General features: G+C 43.1%; 1 protein-coding gene across 10 annotated transcripts in view; it reads left to right on the top strand.

Annotated features, from left to right (window-relative positions):
* The window catches only part of cacna1b (calcium voltage-gated channel subunit alpha1 B), a 250,165-nt gene that overhangs the window by 84,779 nt on the left and 144,372 nt on the right, over positions 1-21,014 (top strand). For all 10 annotated transcript variants that reach the window (XM_062960070.1, XM_062960067.1, XM_062960066.1 and 7 more), the window contains exons 5-6: positions 1,551-1,703; positions 3,280-3,464. In XM_062960070.1, the coding sequence (XP_062816140.1) occupies positions 1,551-1,703; positions 3,280-3,464 (338 nt within the window). The remainder of the gene's footprint in view (positions 1-1,550; positions 1,704-3,279; positions 3,465-21,014) is intronic.

Genomic DNA, 21,014 nt, shown 5'->3' with positions numbered 1-21,014 from the left:
AACATTTCGCAAAAAGACGAGAACGAAAGACCTTAACAATGCTTCCTGGCTCAGGAAAGTGGTCCTTTCAGCCCTGGAGCTTCCCAGCAGCTGGTGATGTGACTGCAGCTTTTGTTACATTCTGCAGCGTCTGCATAAAATTATCTGACTCTGCCGTCTCCTTGACTTCGGAGGTGCTTATCTCTCTCCATTTAATTGAAAATGTATCTTATGCTGGCGAAGGGCATGGCGGTTGACTGACCCAACAGGTGCTCACCAACATTTCCTCTTCATGCTGGAAAGGAGTGATGAGTGGAGTACTTACTTACACTTAGGCGATCCCTCATTGTCTGAGTATGATGGCTTTCCAAGTGTAGTGTCTTGGTGAGGGGTCCCCAAACTAAGGCCTGGGGGCCGGATGCGGCCCTCCAAGGTCATTGACCTGACCCCTGTCCTAAACTTTAGACTTAGGGTTGACCTAAGGGTCTTTGGAGGTCTTTTTGCTTACCTATGGTCTTATGAGATTGTCTAGATGGTCTTTGAAGGTCTCTTTGCTTAGCTACGGCCTTATGAGACCATCTAGATGGCTTTTGGAGGTCACTTTCCTTACCTATGGTTTATGAGATTATCTAGATGGCCTTTGGGGGGCCCTTTACTTTTCTATGGTCTTATGAAACCATCTAGATGGTCTTTGAGGTCCCTTTCCTTATCTATGGTCTTCTGATGGCCTGGTGAGATCATCTAGATGGCCTTTGAGGGTCCCTTTCCTTACCGATGGTCTTATGAGACCATTTAGATGGTCTTTGGAGGTCTCTTTGTTTAGCTACGGCCTTATGAGACCATCTAGATGGTCTTTGGAGGCCTCTTTGCTTACCTATGGTCTTATGAGATCGTCTAGATCAGGAGTCCCCAAACGAAGGCCCTCCAAGGCCATTGACCTGGCCTCTGTCCTAAACTTTAGACTTCGGGTTGACCTAACTCTGAAATGACTTGAAGGCACACAACAACAACAACAATCTTAATTTTGGACTATTTCATCATAGTCCAGCCCTCTAACAGTCTGAGGGACTGTGAATTGGCCTTCCATTTAAAAAGTTTGAGGACCCCTGGTCTTGGTGGTGGGTTCATAGGTGACTGTAGAGCCCTATTCTTGATCTGCATGTTCTTCCATAGTGAGGACATTGGTTTCAATGCAGAAGGCGGTCCTGGTCAGGGTTGGCTTGGCACTCCATCCTCCATGTCGAAGAGTGCTGTTCACAGACTTCATCCTTCGTTGGCATTTTTTCTGGTATTTCCCTATGGTACCATTAAAATACCTCCCCGCTTAAGTGGTACCTATTTATCTACTCACAGCTGTTTTCAATCTGCTAGGTGGGCAGTGAGCTAGGCTGAAGGTCGGGCACTCATCCCCAACTCTGGCTTTGAACTGCCAACCTTTTGACTGGCATGATTTATTGCAGCTGATTCTAAAGCCTGGCCTTCACCATATTGATGTTTGTCACCATATTTAAGAAAATGTTTCCATCCGTGCCTCCGCAAAAGGTTGACTCCACTTGGGCCTTCTTATTTAGGTTTACAGGTTGTCCTCAAGTCCATCATGAAGGCGATGGTGCCTCTTCTCCAGATCGGGCTCCTCCTCTTCTTCGCCATTGTGATGTTTGCCATCATTGGGCTGGAGTTCTACATGGGCAAGTTCCACAAAGCCTGCTTCTCCAACGAAACAGGTGAGATGCCCCATGGATGCTCATTGCTCGCCAGCCTCGCTCTGTCTTGATGTGGTTCTGGATTTGTGTATTGTTGAATTGAGTATTGTAACCTCTGGACTTCTGGAGAAATGGGTCTGCCCTCTTCTTCCTCCTCCTACCAGCTAGGAGGATTTCATGGCATAGAACAAGGAGAGAGATGGTGTTTGTAGGAAGTTTGTAGCCAGATCATGGAGCTTTTCTGTAACCAGGGTCCCTTGGGTACCCATTGTTTCCAGTTCATCTGACCAGCTTGTGGTAATCTCCATGGAGGCATCTTGAACGTGACCCGTCCTCATTTGTGCAAAGCAATGTGAGTCTCCTCTTGTGGAGCAGCAGTCCTTCCAAACAGGCAAAAGTAGGTCAGGGAGAGAGCTGTCAGACAAGACAGTCTTGCAGAATATTGATGGGATGGGAAAGAAGCATCAAACAATGGGGATTGATTTCGGAGATAGAGACCACTGCAGATCTCATCGCCATTTGGTCTCCAGGGGGAAGGAGAGCGGATGAGATGCTCAGGGAGATGAAACAGTTCTATGGAGGAAGAGGAATGTGAGCAACACTATTTTGGAATATTGTAAGGATATTGTAAGGAGGTATATAACACTTTACTTAGAAACATCTAGCAAGGAAAAGCTGATCCCCTTCTGAGCTGGTTCCATGGTTGAAACAGCTTTTACTTGAGGCTCTGACAAATGTATTTATTTATTTAACGCATTTATATTCCACCCTTCTCACTCCGAAAGGGACTCAGGGCGAATCACAGGACACATACACAGCAAACATTCAATGCCGTTATACAGACAGGACAGACAACGGGTAAATAGGCATTTTCCCATCTTTGGAGATGGAGATTGCGCTCATTTCCGGCCACAGCTGGGTGATGTCGCTCCATCCTCCATGTTGAAAAGCCTTGATCACAGACTTCCTCCTTTCTTTTGATCTCTGGCATTTTCTGGTATTTCCTTTTTATGGTGCCATAAGATACCTCCCCACTTAAGCGGTACCTAATTTGGGTTGCTGTGAATCTTTCGGACTGTATGGCCATATTCCAGAAGCTTTCTCTCCTGACGTTTCGCCCACAACCTCTAAGGATGCCTGCCACATATTATTATTATTAATTATTAATTATAAAATAAATAAATAAATAAATAAATAAATAAATAAATGTGGGCGAAACATCAGGAGAGAAAGCTTCTGGAACATGGCCATACAGCCCAAAAGACTCACGGCAACCCAGTAGTTCTGGCCATGAAAGCCTTCAACGGTACCTAATTTATCTACTCACAGTTGTTTTTGAACTGTTTAGGTGGTCAGTGAGCTGGGCTGAAGGTCGGGTGCTCACCCCGACCCAGACTTCGAATTGCCAGCCTTTCAATTGGTAGGATTTATTGCAGTTGGTGATTAACCAGCTGTGCTAAAGTCCGGCCCTGGCGTCCATAGTATTTGGGATTGATTGCGTTCTCAGAATCTAGATATTCTCCCTTTTTGTTGTGTTTGGAAGTCCCCTCTACTCAATCCCTTTTGGCCTTTACTTCTACTTGCTTCTTCCTCACAGGAGAGAGGCTGGGAGACTTCCCATGTGGAGAAGAGAAACCTGCCAGGATGTGTGATGAAGGAATATGCAGGAAATACTGGGAGGGCCCCAACTTTGGAATCACCAACTTTGACAACATCCTGTTTGCTGTGCTCACCGTCTTCCAGTGCATCACGATGGAGGGATGGACGGACATCCTCTACAATGTAAGTGCAACTGGTAATGCGGGATCTTGAGCTGTGTTTTGGTTGCTTACTACCCCTAGTAGTTTCAAATCAAAGACTGATAGAGCTGGGAAGAACCTTGTTTTGTGTTAGTTTAGTCCAACGTTGAACTCTGGGTCACCATAACTGGCCCGTAAATGGAGTATTGTTACTAGTTTTATTATTCATTGTTAGGTCGTATGTTGTGTATTTATGTTTATTACTTGTATTATTTTTAAATTGTTGTATGGTTCTGTTTTTATTATGTGTACAGTGTTCTCTCACTCATCGAGGGTGTTGTGTTCCAGGACCACCCTTGAAAAGTGAAAATCCACAAAGTAGGGATGCTATATTTATTTTAATATTTATACATTACTAGCTGTGCCCGGCCACGCGTTGCTGCAGTGTAGTCTAGTGGTGTGGATAAAAAAGTCCCCGACTGAATTCCAAGAAAATAAGTTTTTAAAAACTGTAAAAGGGGAAAGCTTTCCTTCACCCATTTCTCCTCTGCCTCATTCACCTCCACACTTTTGAGGACTTGCCGGATGTGGTTGTGTAGGCCTAATGTCCTCCTCCTTCGCGTTACGCAATCCGCCAGCCCCGGCAAGTGCAGTAATGGTTTTCTATGTTTGGTTGGGATGCTCATGCGCTGCTGCCTGTCATTGATATAGGTATTCCAAGGGTGGGGGCTCCTCCGCGCATGGGCATAGTGCAGTATTCGTTTTTTTTGGGATTTTGAGTGACTTCCAATTCGAATTGGTTTTTTTTTTATGTCTAAACATAGCGGGGATGACCATGTCTTTTGTGGCTAAGTTTCATGGGTTTTGGGTGTTTAGTTTTGCTGTTTACCTTAAAGCAGAAACGTTCTGAACACACACACACACACACACACACACACACACACACACACACACACATATATATATATATATATGAGTGATGGAATCCTGGCGACCGCCAAAACAACAAAACTAAACACCCCACAACCTCAAAAATTGACAACACAACCCATCATCCATGCCTCTAGGTTGATACAACAAAAAGGAAAGAAAAATAAAGTCCTAATTAGAGGGAGAGGAAGAATTGTTTTTATCCAATGGCTGCCAGTTAGAAGGCTAAGCTCCGCCCACTTGGTCTCCTAGCAACTCACTCACCCAGGGGACAAGCAGAGTTAGGTCTCACTTAGGCCTCTTCCACACTGCCTATAAAATACAGATTATCAGATTTTAACTGGATTATATGGCAGTGTAGACTCAAGGCCCTTCCACACAGCTATATAACCCATATAATCTTATATATTATCTGCTTTAACTGGATTATCTGGACTCCACACCTTTACCCTTGACCTTAACTACCACCAGTTCCTCAATACTTTATTTCCCATACCATCATACTTCGCCACAGCAACGCGTGGCCGGGCACAGCTATATATATAGTTGTACACTATTTTAAGTCTTTATAAACCCTCCCTACACACTTATACACTCCATAACCCTTTCCCATTCCCATTCCTGGAGAGAGGTACCTGTGCATGAATGAAAGTAAACAATATATTATGGTTACTGAGCCAATCAGTGACTGGGATACAGAGAAGCATTTTCTGGTTGGTCGCTTTCTATCAGTCAACCAATTGTGTGTTGTTTACAATCTCACGTTGGCAAGTAGCATCTCAAGTGGCCGCTGTTCAAGTCCTTATTTTTCTGAGTAAATTTACTGTAAACCAGTGATTCCCAAAGTGGGCGCTACTGCCAGTGGGCACTGGAGCGATCCAGGGGGGCGGTGATGGCACCTATTAGGACATGGGGGCGGGGCCAGGGGAGGGGTGTGGCCTCTTCCCAAGTGCCAGAGACAGGCCTGAGCACCTGGGGCGCCTGTTAGGACACACAGGAGGTGGAGCTAGAGGAGTGGGCGTGGCTTCTTCCCAAGAGCCCGAGACAGGGCTGAGAATCTATACCTCTCCTGAGGCGCTTGTTGGGACACAGAGGGCAGAGCTAGGGAAGGGGGAGGGGCTTCCTTCAAGGAGCCCGAGACAGGGCTGAGCCTCTATACCTCTCCTGAGAGGCCTTTTAGGACTAAAGGGTGGGGCTGTAGCAGGGGCAGGGACGGGGTTCTTCCAAAGACAGGGCTGAGCCTTTGTATACCTCCCCTCAGGCGCTTGTTAGAACACGGGGGCGGGGTATTGTCAGGACCCAGGCTGCAGAGCACCAATAACCTTACACAGAGGCCAGTCTCTATCTAATATCTTTATTAAAGGAATATATAAAGTCAATAAAAACAAGTGAAGAATAAAGTTCAGAAATAGACCTTTCAGGAAAGGTCAAATATAGTCCAGGAAAATAATGTCCAATATGTGATATTAAGGTCCAAGGTTATAATCCAATAACCGAAACACACACTTTGCCGAGCAAAGTGTGGGGAAATGACAAGGTCTTTTAGTCCATTGGAGCTTGACAACAAGGCTGGAAAACAAACTAGATTCTTGGCAACAAGACTTGATACGAGGCAACAAGAAGCAAGAACAAGGTCCGTGGCGAGGTCCGGGGAACAAGGCAGGCTTGGAACTTGGTCCTGGAAACAAGGAACTGGGGTTGCGTAGTCCACACACGATCTCACTCCTCAAGCTGACTAGTTGACTCCGCAAGGTTTCCTTCGCGGCAAAACACCTAAATAGGGCCTCGTTTCCCGCCGAAAGAACACTTTCCCTGGAGAACTAAAAGTGAAACCCAACTCTGTCCAGATGCATGACTCCTTAGAATTTCCCAAGGGAAGCAGACCTAATCAGCTAATTGTTTGGCTGCGATTCTGGCGCTCCGGCGATTCGCCTCCCTAGTTCCTCTATCTCTATTATAATTGTCCCTACGAGAAAACGGGGGAGAATTCTGCCCAAGGCTTGTTTGGCTGACTTCTTGAGGGCAAACATCCTCCAGGTGCAGGGGCTCCGATTCTGGCTGAACCGGTGGAAATCCCATGTTTTCCTCCTCATCTGCCACAATAGTACTAGGAACGGGACTACAAGGCCCATGAGACATCACAGGTATAGAGGTTCAGCCCTGTCAGGCTGAGGCCCCGCCCCCTTCTCTAGCCCCGCCCCCTGTGTCCTGGTAGGCGCTGCAGGACAGGGATAGAAGCTCAGCCCTGCCTCAGAGCTCGTAACTCCACCCATCCCAGTCCTGGCTGCCCATTTGTGGCCCCGCCCACCTTCCCTCGAAGCCCTGCATCTTGGACTGGGGAGAGGCTCAGCCTCTTGAGCAGGAGCCACGCCCACCCCTCTAAGCCACACACCCCTTTCCAGGGGGTGCTGAGTCATATTTTTTCTGGAAAGGGGGCGGCAGGCCAAATAAGTTTGGGAACCACTGCTGTACATGAATGAAAGTAAACAAAATACAACAGTTACTGAGCCAATCAGCGACTAGGATACAGAGCAACATTCTCTAGTTGGTCGCTTTGCATCAGTCAACAAATCGTATGTCGTTTCCAATCTCACGCTGGCAAGTAACATCTCAAGCAGCCGCTGCGCAAGTCCTACTTTTCTGAGTAAATTTACTGTAAATCATATTTTTTTATGATTTATAATATACTTTTAATGTTAGAATTAATATTTTTAATTCGCAAAACAGCAAAAATACAGCAATAAATATTTTGCATTAATATTTATTGAAAAACCGCAAAACAGCAAACCACGAAGTAGTGAGGGAACACTGTATTGTATTGTTTTTATCATGTTGGAAACCACCCTGAGTCCCCTGAGGAGATAGGGTGGTATATAAATAAAACTATTATTATCATTGTTATTATTATTATTATTATTATTATTATTATTATTATTATTATTATTATTGCATCCACAGCCGTTCCAAAGGAGCTATCCAAGTACTGAATGCTATTGTCAAGTTGGGTTCAGCACTTGGAAAGCTCACATACAACCCAAAGCAGTTGTGAATATACTGCTATGAAAACATGAGTAGATTCCCCCAAATCCCAGTCCAGCTTCACATACTAGAGGTTAATAATAATAATAATAATAATAATTTTATTCTTATATCCCGCCCCATCTCCCCGGAGGGACTCGGGGCGGCTTACATGGGGCCATGCCCAGACACGACAGCACAAATCAGATAAAACATTAAACTGAGCAGTAAAACTTTAACATGATTAAAAACAGTCATAAAAGTCAATATAGACAATAATATTAAAATCCCGATTTGGGTCAAAAGATCCAGGCCAAGGTGCAAAGCAATATCAAGTTATCAGGGAGGTTGTCAGAGAGGACACTTCTCTAGGCATTTGTTGGTCCTCCAGCATGAAACGTTTGTCCGCTTCAGACAGAAGTTGACCATAATATTATGCTGAGAGATTCGTGGGGATTCCTCAAGAAAGCATTGATCTGGTTCGCATGTTTTCAGTGACAAACACCATGTATATGTTGAACCCAAGTGGCATTTCCCCCCTTCTGTGAAGCTTATCTTAGTTGCAACATTTTGTGAAACTCCGGGAGGAATGAAGTGGAACAAAACTCCACCGATCAGCACAATAAGACATTCCCAGTTGTATTGTTTCCAATCTTTTTGAGCGAGGCAATGTGCTGCCTCAGGAATTCTTATACAGTCTTTGGAAACAAGGCACTATATTGATGTGAGGAAAATGGATGGGTTGAGGAACTTTGTAGCAAACGCCTAGATTGGCATGGAAGCCGTTCTGCCTCCGGTGCCTCGTTTCCAATCTCTCGCCCTCTGATAATAAATTAAAGGGTTATAAAAAGGCAAGCAGATGGATCGGAGGTTCTCGCTGAACACACAAATCTTTGTTCCTCTTTGCTCCGTTTGTTCGTGCCTTAAGCTTTCAGGGAGTTTCCACCCCCCCTTTTTTTTTCTAATTGAAGCCGATGAAAGCTTTCTAAGCAAGACATTATCTGGGAAGTGATTTATGCTGGAGACAGAGAGATTAAAGCATCAATGAGGCAAAAAGGTTTGAGGGGACACAGGGGAAGGGAAGGTCTATTCTGAAGGTAGACTCGTAAACTTGGCGTCATCCAAGAGGTTTTGTGGTCATGGAGAAGTAAGGCTGGGTCCTTTTAGATGTTTGATCAGGCCTCCATGGGAATTACTGTTGCACCCCAAGGCAGCACGAACACCCAAAAACCAGAACGGAGCCAATATAACACACAAGCCGTTTATTGACGCAGAGTATATATATATATCTATGCCCATTTAAAGTGGAAAGTCAGAGTAAGAAATAGTCCTTAATATATAGTTAATTGCAGTTTAGAAAGAGTTCAGCAATGTCTAAATTGTAATTCACAAGTGAAAACTCAATAGCTTCCTCCAAGAAATCAAAGTTTGTCCATGAAAACATGTGAGTTAGCGTGGCCAGGCTTTTAACAGAATATAAAGCAGAAGGAGCATGCTTCACAGCTACCCTGTTTCCCTGAAAATAAGACATCCCTAAAAAATAAGACCTAGCAGAGGTTTTGCTGAATTGCCCAGGCTGTGGCGCAGGTGGGAGAGCAAGCCAGCTGCAATTAACTGCAATGAATCACTCTGACCAGGAGGTCATGAGTTCGAGGCCCGCTCGGAGCCTATGTTTGTTTGTCTTTGTTCTATGTTAAAAGGCATTGAATGTTTGCCTATATGTGTAATGTGATCCGCCCTGAGTCCCCTTCGGGGTGAGAAGGGCGGAATATAAATGCTGTAATTAAATAAATAAATAAATAAATAATGAAACATTAGCAGGAACAGACGCTGCAATTCCACTGGAAAAAACCCGTACCAGGATCAAAGAAGCAAGGTAAACAAAGCAAATCAATCTTGATTCAGGAACAAGGAAGATGTGGTAACAAGGCAAGGTATACTCGGAAGTCACGGCTCGGCGCGGCTCACCTGCAACTGGAGCTCGGCAAGGATTCAGGAGACAAGGCAGGGAGCTGGAAACTGGAACCTCTTCCAAGGAAAGTCAAAGTTGACAGCGCAATGAGAACACAGTGAGGGGCACTTTTAAGGGAATCAAAAAACTGCAAGATTAGGGAGTATGGAACCCACAAGAGTTCTCATGGGAAAGTTAGGTATTATCAAGTTTAAGAGCTAATCTTCTACTTCTTCTCACCCCCTTTCTCCTGCTCCTATCTTTTGTAACAAAGTCTCTCCGATTAAAAGTCCCATCTTCACCCAAGTCTGCACCATCTGGCATAGGTAACATTGGGAAGGAATCGGAATGTTCGCCAATTAGTGAGTCCTGTGATTCAGCAACATTCAGCAGCTGCAAGGCCATGGGGCCTCGGTCCGGAGCAGAACCTCATCTGAGTCTAACTCCATCTCTTGATGAAACATGGGCCATGATGGCTGAGCCACAACAATTACTCTGTGTCCAGTCCTGGTCACCACCATTCAAAAAGGATATGAACAAGCAATGGGAGCCCTCGGTGGTGCAGCAGATTAAACCAGGTCACCAATCCAACCTTCAGGTCAGCACTCCAGTGTCTGGACATCTATGGAGATGTTGCCCAGGGGACACCTGGATGTGTTACCATCCTCCTAGGTGGCTTCTCTCATGTCCCTGCAAGCTAGAGCTGACAGACAGGAGCTCTCACGGATTCCAACTGGCAACCTTCAGGTCAGCAACCCAACCTTCAGGTCAGCAGTCCAGTGTCTGGCTGTCTATGGAGACGTTGTCCAGGAGACACCTGGATGTGTTACCATCCTCCTAGGTGGCTTCTCTCATGTCCCTGCAAGCTAGAGCTGACAGACAGGAGCTCTCACGGATTCCAACTGGCAACCTTCAGGTCAGCAACCCAACCTTCAGGTCAGCAGTCCAGTGTCTGGTGTCTATGGAGACGTTGCCCAGGGGACACCTGGATGTGTTACCATCCTCCTAGGTGGCTTCTCTCATGTCCTCACAAGCTAGAGCTGACAGATGGGAGCTCTTGCGGATTCGAACCGGCAACCTTCAGGTCAGGAATCCAACCTTCAGGTCAGCAGTCCAGTGTCTGGCCATCTATAGAGATGTTGCCCAGAGGACACCTGGATGTGTTACCATCCTGCTGGGAAGTTTCTCTCATGTCACCGCAAGCTAGAGCTGACAGATAGGAGCTCTCGCGGATTCGAACCAGCAACCTTCAGCTCAGGAACCCAACCTTCAGGTCAGCAGTCCAGCCAGCACAAGGGTTGGGTTAACCCATTGCACCACCATTTTCTTTCTTTCTTTCTTTCTTTCTTTCTTTCTTTCTTTCTTTCTTTCTTTCTTTCTTTCTTTCTTTCTTTTCCCCTACCCTTCCCCGATTCAATTCACACTTCCATTCCCCATCCTATTTCTTTTCCTTAATTCCCGTTGTATACTTTCCCCAAAATCTTTGTATGGTTTTACTTTATATGTGTTATGAAAATTGTTTAATAAAAATCATTTAAAAAAACATGCAAAACTCAGCATCTCGTGGTGAGGAGAAAAATACACGATTTGCTGTTCTCTAGGAGCGAAGCCTCACAGGCTTAAATCAAGTTAGCTGGATAGATCCTAGAACAAGGTTGTCACCTTTTGTGCCCTGGTTTCGTATTTATAGTGGTGGGTTTTTTCCCTTCTTCTCATGCTTCATTCAATAGTTTGCCTGGAAATTTATAGAGCATGTCTTTGCCTATTAGTTGTGTTTATGAGATGATCGATTCTGACAGCGCTATTAGCAAATTTATCTCCTGGGTGCTGGCAGAGATGGCAGATGGGACTTCCATCGCATCAGGGTGGCTGTTTAGAATCAGCATGCCCACAGTGCAAATGAGGGCTGGAAAAGGGATCCACCAACAGCAAATGCAGGGGTCATCTGAGGTGAGGCCAATCACAACCCATTGGCTATCAGCATGGAGTCCTATACCGGCACTGGTTTGTTCAGTAGACTCCCCTCTACAGTTCCATTTGGCAGGAAGCCTTAGCATTGAACGGCTATGTGGTTAAACTGTGAAGTATAGAACCCTGCGCAGACGGGGAAGCCTTAGTATTGAATGGTTGTGTTGTTAAAGTGCAAAGTACAGAACCCTGCGCAGACGGGGAAGCTTTAGTATTGAACGGTTGTGTTGTTAAAGCGCGAAGTACGGAACCCTGCGCAGACGGGGAAGCTTTAGTATTGAACGGTTGTGTTGTTAAAGTGCGAAGTACGGAACCCTGCGCAGACGGGGAAGCTTTAGTATTGAACGGTTGTGTTGTTAAAGCGCGAAGTACGGAACCCTGCGCAGACGGGGAAGCTTTAGCATTGAACGGTTGTGTTGTGAAAGTGCGAAGTATGGAACCCTGCGCAGACGGGGAAGCCTTAGCATTGAACAGTTGTGTTGTTAAAGCGCAAAGTACAGAACCCTGCGCAGACGGGGAAGCCTTAGTATTGAACAGTTGTGTTGTTAAAGCGCAAAGTACAGAACCCTGCACAGACGGGGAAGCCTTAGTATTGAACAGTTGTGTTGTTAAAGCGCAAAGTACAGAACCCTGCACAGACGGGGAAGCCTTAGCATTGAACGGTTGTGTTGTTAAAGAGCAAAGTACAGAACCCTGCGCAGACGGGGAAGCCTTAGCATTGAACAGTTGTGTTGTTAAAGTGCAAAGTACGGAACCCTGCGCAGATGGGGAAGCCTTAGCATTGAATGGTTGTGTTGTTAAAGCGCAAAATACAGAACCCTGCACAGACGGGGAAGCCTTAGCATTGAACAGTTGTGTTGTTAAAGCGCAAAGTACGGAACCCTGCGCAGATGGGGAAGCCTTAGCATTGAACAGTTGTGTTGTTAAAGCACAAAGTACGGAACCCTGTACAGTCGGTGAAGCCTTAGTATTGAACAGTTGTGTTGTTAAAGCGCGCAGTATGGAACCCTGCGCAGACGGGGAAGCCTTAGCATTGAACAGTTGTGTTCAATGCAAGCTGTTTATGGGGATTGTGTTGATGTGAGTCCTGTGCATCGTTGGGCGAGTAAGTTTAAAGATGTTGAGGTGGGAACATCTGACTTGCATGACAAACAAAGAGTTGGACGTCCTGTGACAGCAACCACCAAGTTTCACGAGTAAAAGGTGGACAGACTGATTCAGGATGATTGTTGTATCACTTAGAGAGAAATGTCAAGCATAACCGGCATTTCTCAAGAACGTGTGGGTCGCATTATTGCTTTGCTTGGTTATCGGAAGATCTGTGCACAATGGGTCCTGTGAGACGTTGGTTGCGGAAACAGAGTGTCGACTTCTTTTGTGACGGCTTCAGTAAATTTGTTCATTGTTGGCAGAAATGTATCCAATTGTCTGGTGGTTATGTGGGAAAGTGAATAGTGGTAGAGCACATTCTGAGGATTATTTCTGCATTTGATTTATTAAAATACTCCCATCCAAACCCAAGTAACGAAGGTGGAGGCATTACTTTTCATTCAACCCTCGTATAATGTATAGAAAGACCACAAACAAAGTTAAAAACTTGGCCTTGTACTAAATGTCCTTTGACCAGAAGCTGTCCACTTGGAGTGCCTCTGGTGTCACTGTGAGAAGGTCCTCAACTCCACCCCAAATAGAGTTTTTGCACAGAGGTAATGGCCTGTCAGTTTAAATTTTCATTTGCTTAAATAAATAAAAACATTGAAAGAACATACAATTAGTTCCGCCACCTCAGAGCCAACTAGCAATTGTTCAGGGTAGGCAGAGAACTGGTTCCGTTCCAGCCTCCATTTCTGAATGCAATCCGTTGTGGTGCTCACTGGCGAAACGTTTGTGCAGCTGTGCACCATTGTCTCACACCCATCACAAGATGTTCTGGTTTCTTCTCTATGACAGTCAGGGGAAAGGAAATGCCTCTAGTGCTGATGTGAGAAGGTTCGTTGTGTATGTGGCAGGGCTCAGGCTGTATTGTAGTCAGTAGTCTGTGGTTTGCTCTTCTCCACACTCGCATGTCGTGGACTCCACTTTGTAGCCCCATTTCTTAAAGTTGGCTCTGCATCTTGTGTTACCAGAGCTCAGTCTGTTTGGCACCTTCCAAGTCGCCCCATCTTCTGTGTGCCCAGGAGGGAGTTTCTCATTTGGCCTCAGCCGCTGATTGAGGTTCTGGGTTTAGCTGCCACTTTTGGACTCTTGTTTGCTGAGGTGTTCCTGCAAGTATCTCTGTAGACATTAGGAAGCTGTTTCTTGATTTAAGACATTGGCATGCTGGCTGATATCCGAACAGGGAATCCAAACTGGCTGCTACTTGCCGGTGGATATCAGGTGGTACAATACAGGCTAAACCAGCGATGGCCAACCTATGACATGTGTGTCAGCACTGACACGCCTAGCCATTTTTGCTGACACGCTGCCACCTGCAGATTGATTGGACGACTATGTCTTTTGTGGCCAAATTTGGTGTGATTTGGTTCAGTGGTTTTGTTGTTTACTCCATGGGAATTATACCCACACACACACACACACACACATATTATCATTCTGTTATTATTCTATTATTATTGTAGTATATTATCATATTATTACTATTATATTATTCATTATTCATGACTACATTGAAACTAGAATAGAGAGAAATCAGCGTGGAAACTGCAAGAGGTACCATAGATCGTTGTACATGGAAATAAGGGTAGTAAATAGTTTTTGATTTATTAAATACAGTTATATATTACAATTATACATTTTTGTTATTTAAACTATACATATTGCGAAATTATGTGTTTTCTCTCTCGAAGTGACACATCACCCAAGTCATGCTAGGTTTTTTGGTGAATTTTGACACGCCAAGCTCAAAAGCTTGCCCATCATTGGGCTAACAGTATAATTTCTCCAGTGGTTTTGAGTAGACATCCTGTGATAATGTGTCATGTCTCATTAAGAGCCACATCCACTGTTTTAGCATGGTGAGATGTATTCCACACTGGGCATGCATATTCAGCAGCAGAGTAGCAAAGCACACTGTGTCTGGTTGTGAAGCCCAGGTTGTGCCCATTAGCTTTCATATGATGTTATTTCTAGCACCCACGTTTTGCTTGATATTCAAGCAGGGCTTCTTATAAGTCAGAGTTACTCCCAGGTATTCTGGTGTGCTGCAATGCTCCAGTGGGATTCCTTCCCAGATGATCCTCAGGTGAAAAACACATGTCTATGTTTTAGATGGATTAGGAATCAGCTGTAATAGACAGTAAGAGCACCTAAAGCTTCGGAGAGCTTCTGTTCAACCATTTCAAAGCTCTCTGCTTGAGCTGTGATGGCACAATCGTCAGCATAGAGGAAACTCTCTGTTTCTTCTGGCAGTGGCTGGTCATCTGTGTAAATGTTAAACATTGATGGAGCAAGCACAACTTGAAGCATGCAACCAATCTATTGGGCTTATAGCCATAGAAGACATGGCTTGAGAAGGACCAAGAAAGTAGGAGAAGAACAAGGAAACCAATGAGGAGGCAGGAAGCTGCAAAAAGCATTGGGCAACTCCTTCTAAAGAAACCTTTTTAAGGCCACAAATAGCCTTTCTGTATTTTTTTTGTAGGCTCAATCTAAGTAATAAAAAGACAAAGGCACATACAACAACATGCAAAACACAACAACAACATGCATTTTGAGTATTCACCTTGTAATGTGAATCTGAGCTCCCAGTGGCGCAACGGATTAAATCACTGAGCTGCTGAACTTGCTGACCAAAAATCTGGTTCAAATCTGGGGAGCAGAGTGAGCTCCCGCTGTTAGCTCCAGCTTCTGCCAAACTAGCAGTTCGAAAACATGCAAATATGAGTAGATAAATAGGTACTGCTCCGGCGGGAAGGTAACGGTGCTCCATGCAGTCATGCCAGCCAAATGACCATGGAGGTGTCTATGGACAACGCCAGCTCTTTGGCTTAGAAATGGAGATGAGCACCAAGCCCCAGAGTCAGTCACGACTGGACTTAACATCAGGGGAAAACCTTTACCTTTTAATAATATAATATATTGCATGTATATATAACTTGTAAGCCTTCCTGAGTCCCCTTCAGAGTGAGAAGGGCGGGATATAAATGTCAATAATAATAATAATAATAATAATAATAACAACAACAACTTTGTTTTTATATCCCGCTCCCATATCCCCGAAGGGTCTCGGGGCGGCTCACATGGGGATGAGCCCAACATCAAGATACATTGGATTCAATGAACCAGATAACACATGGGACAGAATTATGCAGACAAAAAAGAAGACAATCTCTACAATTTATAATATACTATTAGAGTGGTCAACAGAGACGGAAGTAATTAAGAATTTCATGGTGAAGTGGGCCAGAAACATTGGACATTCAATTAATCTAGCAGATTGGGAACTAATTTGGAATAAAAAATAAAATATACCTATGCTTCAGAATTAAAAGAAAATTGGATTAAGATTTTTCACCACTGGTATATGACCCCCAAAAAATTAGGACAGATGTATAAAAAATATAACAACACATGTTGGAAATGTAAGGCACATGAAGGCTCTTTTTATCATACTTGGTGGACTTGCGAAAAGAAATATTGGAAAACAATTCATGAAGAGACTCAAACCATCTATCTATATATATAAAAGGGTAATGAAATTTCGGCCTAGGACAAAACAACAAAACTACACATCCCAGAAACACTAAACTTGGCAGCACAACCCCTCACCCATGCCTCTACGTTCATACAACAAAAAGGAAAGAAAAATAAAGTCCTAATTAGAGGGAGAGGAATAATTGTTTTTATCCAGTTACTGCCAGTTAGAAGGCTAAGCTCCACCCACTTGGCCTGCTGTCAGTTAGAAGGCTAAGCCCCACCCACTTGGTCTGCTGTCAGTTAGAAGGCTAAGCTCCACCCACTTGGTCTGCTGTCAGTTAGAAGGCTAAGCTCCACCCACTTGGTCTGCTGCCAGTTAGAAGGCTAAGCTCCACCCACTTGGTCTGCTGTCAGTTAGAAGGCTAAGCTCCACCCACTTGGTCTCCTAGCAACCCACTCAGCCCAGGGCCACTACAATCAGGTCTCTTCCACATTGCCTATAAAATACAGATTATCTGATTTCAACTGGATTATATGGCAGTGTAGACTCAAGATGAGCACCAACCCCAACAGTCAGACACGACTGGACTTAATGTCAGGGGAAAACCTTTACCCTTGACCTTAACTACTACCAATTCCTCAATACTTTATTTCCCATACCACCAGACTTCGTCACAGCAACGCGTGGCCGGGCACAACTAGTATTAAATAAAAAGTTCCCAATCAAGCCAGAATATTACCTATTAGGAATAACGGACACAGAGACGAACTTTGAAAAAAATGATGACATTTTATTTACGTATAGTACTACAGCAGCGAGAATAATTTTCACTAAACAATGGAAATTGGATGAAGTACCTACGAAAGAACTTTGGTTACAGAAATTAGTAGAAATACAAGAAATGGACAAATTAACTTTCTTATTGAAAGAGTCCAGAGGACAACATATCAGAGAGACAAATTGGGAAAAACTAAAAATTATATTTCAAAGAAATGAATGAAGAAACAAATTTGAAAACATTAACATTTCTAAACAGACAAACCAACCGTAAAGGAAGAGAATGGAAGAACTCAACTCCTTCCCTTTTCCTTGGTGTCCCTTCCCTATTTCCTTTTCCCTACCAATTTCTCCCCTAATTTTCTCACACCTTTTCCCTCCCCGTAATCCCTCCCCGTCCCTATCCTACCCAACCTTCCCTTTATTAAAAAATAAAAAATAGCCCCTGCTCGTTGCTGACCTAGCAACCCGAAAGATAGTTGCATCTATCAAGTAGGAAATAAGGTACCACTTATAAAGTGGGGAGGCAAGTTTAACTAATTTACGACCTGGAATGAGGAAGTGCCCTCAGAGTGGATGATGAAGCAGCTGCTCCCCCCTGTGGCCAGAATCAAACATCCCCTCAGGAGAAGGTTAAATTGCCTCTGCGTCTGTCTGTCTCGGGCTTTGTTTGATGTGTTTATGGGCATTGAATGTTTGCCCTTTGTGTGTATAATGTGATCCACCCTGAGTCCCCTTCGGGGTGAGAAAGAAGGGCGGAATATAAATACTGTAAATAAATATTACCCTATACCCCAGCTTTTAATGTATGAAACTGAAAATTCTTTAATAAAAATTAATAATAATAAAAAGATACATTAAAACACAATCCATAATTTAAAACAATATAAAACAACATAGAACGTATCAATCCTTAGAACCTGGGCATGCATTTTAGGTGTTTCCCCTTGTAATGTGACTGCATTGTTTTGCCCACTTTCGATTGCGTTGCCTTAGAAATGCCCTATATACAAGCCTCGGAGATTGTTGAATGCTGAAACTGGCACAACTAGGTGCCGAATACTTGCCTCCAAAACTGTCGCATCGGAGGAAATGTCTTCCACCTCTAGGTAGAATAGGATGTGTGTAAAGGGAAAAAAAAGACTTCTCTGCTTAGTCATGACTTTTACTTCTCCCTTTCCTTAAGGCCACTAATAGCCTTTCTGTATTTTTAGCTCCCTTTTCCAGGCTTAAAATGAGCTCTGGTCTTTCCATCCCATTGGGACCAGGGTTGGAACAAATGGGTGATAATGAGGCACGAATCTGATTTTTTTTTTTTGCCTTGGTTTCCACCCTTTTCTTCCACTTCCAATGGCCTTTCTAATTACCATTTCTAATTACCATCCCTCCCGCTCTTATTTGGGAAATTACTGTATATACTCGAGTATTTTATTCATTTATTTATTTATTTATTTATTTATTTCCAATATTTCTACCCCGCCCTTCTCCCCGAGGGGACTCAGGGCGGCTTACACAACTGGTAGGATCACTACCAGTACATCATAATACAATAAAATAAGAATAAAACAGTTAAAATAATTAAATAACATAATAAAATACAATATATAAAAATTTAAAACAATGCAACACCAAATATATATACCAATCATCCATCAGACCTTGTGCAAAAGCCTTAATCCGATCCATGTCAATGCTAACTGAGTTCATTCATTAAACGCTTGCGCGCATAGCCAGGTCTTCAGCTTCAGTATAAGCCTAGTTTTTCAGCCCTTTTTTTAAGACTGAAAAAGCCCCCCTTGGCTTATATTCGGGTGAGTGTCCTGGTTGGCTTATATTTGGGTCAGCTTATACTCGAGAATATATGGTACATTTATTATTTTTCTCTATTACTATTGGTATTATTACATTTATTATTTTTCTCTATTATTGTTGCTAGTATTACATTTATTTTACTCTATTTTTATTATTATTAATACAGTAGAGTCTCACTTATCCAACATAAACGGTCCGGCAGAACATTGGATAAGCGAATATGTTGGATAATAAGGAGAGCTTAAGGAGAAGCCTATTAAAGATCAAATTAGGTTATGATTTTACAAATTAAGCACCAAAACCTCATGTTATGCAACAAATTTGACAGAAAAAGTAGTTCAATATGCAGTAATGCTATGTTGTAATTCCTGTATTTACGAATTTAGCACCACAACATCACGATGTACTGAAAACATTGACTACAAAAATGCGTTGGATAATCCAGAACGTTGGATAAGCGAATGTTGGATAAGTGAGACTCTACTGTAATACATTTATTATTTCACTCTGATCTTATTAGAATTATAGAATCATAGAATAGTAGAGTTGGAAGAGACCTCACGGGCCATCCAGTCCAACCCCCTATTATTATTATTGCATTTATTATTTTACTCTATTTATTATTACAGTAGAGTCTCACTTATCCAACACTCACTTATCCAACGTTCTGGATTATCCAACACATTTTTGTAGTCAATGTTTTCAATGCATCATGATATTTTGGTGCTAAATTTGTAAATAGAGTAATTACTACATAGCATTATTGCATATTGAACTACATTTTCTGTCAGATTTGTTGTATAACATGATGTTTTGGTGGTTAATTGGTAAAATCATAACCATATTCCATAAAATCATAGTTTGATGTTTAATAGGCTTTTTCCTTAATCCCTCCTTATTATCCAATATATTCGCTTATCCAACATTCTGCTGGCCTGTTTATGTTGGATAAGTGAGACTCTACTGCACTTGTATTATTTTCCTGTATTTATTGTTATTATTATTATTACATGTATTATTTTACTCTATTATTATTAAAAGGATACATAAGCACATTTACATTGAAGAAGATGAGAATCATGATTTGATCAGAGTTGGACAGTTTTATCTTAAATTTGAGCTTTATGTAAATATTCAAAAACATTGAACCTACTGATGCTTCAATTAATGTAATTTTATTGGTATCTATGTTTATTTCTGAAATTTACCACCCTCAGCTTATACTGGAGTCAATGTTTTCCCAGGTTTTTTTGTGGTAAAATTAGGTGCCTTGGCTTATATTCGGGTCGGCTTATACTCGAGTATATACGGCAATTTTTTTGGTATCTTGGCTTATACTGGAGTCAATGTTTTCTCTGGTTTTTTTGTGGTAAAATTAGGTGCCTCGGCTTATATTCGGGTTGGCTTATACTCGAGTATATATGGTATATATATATATATATAACATAAGAGAAGCCATCCAATAAGGGAAATCAGTCCTATTCACAGACTTTTCCTTTCTTTCCCTCTTTGCTATGCCTGGCTTGCCTATGTTTATCAAAGTACCGCAATTGGGAAATGACTTTCGCACAGAGATCCCTGGAGCATCTCTTTTCCCGCTTACTATTTGTTATGTGTTGATGCGGCAGCGAAAAAAGGAGGCTGATTCGGAGCTTTCCAAGGTGCTTAAATAAGGAGTGGAATTCACCAGACTCAGGCAACACTCAAAAATATCAGAACTATGCATTTTATTTCATCTGGTTTCATTTATTGTACTAGCGTACTTCCTTTTGGCTCTGGATATTTAAGCGTAGAGATGCTTCTTGAACACAGAAAAAACTCATTTGGGCAAAGAGCATTGTCATAGGGTTGCTGTGAGTTTTCCGGGATGAACGGTCATTTTCCAGAAGCATTCTCTCCTGATGTTTCACCCACATCTATGTCAGGCATCCTCAGAGGATGTGAAGTCACAACCACTGAGGATGCCTGGCGTAGATGTGGGCAAAACATCTGACTTGCCATGTTCCAGAATGCCATTTCCCAGAAGCATTCTCTCCTGATGTTTCGCCCACATCTATGACAAACATCCTCAGAGAATGTGAGGTTTGTTGGAAACTAGGCAAGTGGGGTTTATATTGTGGAATAATGTCCAGGGTGTGAGAAAAAACTGTTGTCTGTTGGAAGCAAGTTTGAATGTTGACATTAGCCAGATTGATTAGCCTTGTAGCATCAAAGCCTGGCTGCTTCCTACCTGGGGGAATCCTTTGTTGGGAGGTGTTAGCTGGCCCTAACTGAATGGCATTGCAGACTCAAAGATAGCCGACGCCTCTTGTCTGTTGGAGGCAAGTGTGAATGTTGTCATTGGCCACCTTGATTAGTATTGAATAGCCTTGCAGCTCCAAAGCCTGGCTGACAGTATTTAAAAAACTAAAATCAGGATAGTAAATAAAGAACAACACTCAGAGAACAGGGGAATTCCAGGCAAGAAACAACCAGGGCCAGCTAACAAGGGCCAGTTAAAC

Source organism: Anolis carolinensis, unplaced genomic scaffold (assembly GCF_035594765.1).
Source record: "Anolis carolinensis isolate JA03-04 unplaced genomic scaffold, rAnoCar3.1.pri scaffold_7, whole genome shotgun sequence".
NCBI lineage: Eukaryota > Metazoa > Chordata > Lepidosauria > Squamata > Dactyloidae > Anolis > Anolis carolinensis.
The sequence above is the reverse complement of the archived record's forward strand: the minus strand, read 5'-3'. Positions and strand labels throughout refer to the sequence as shown.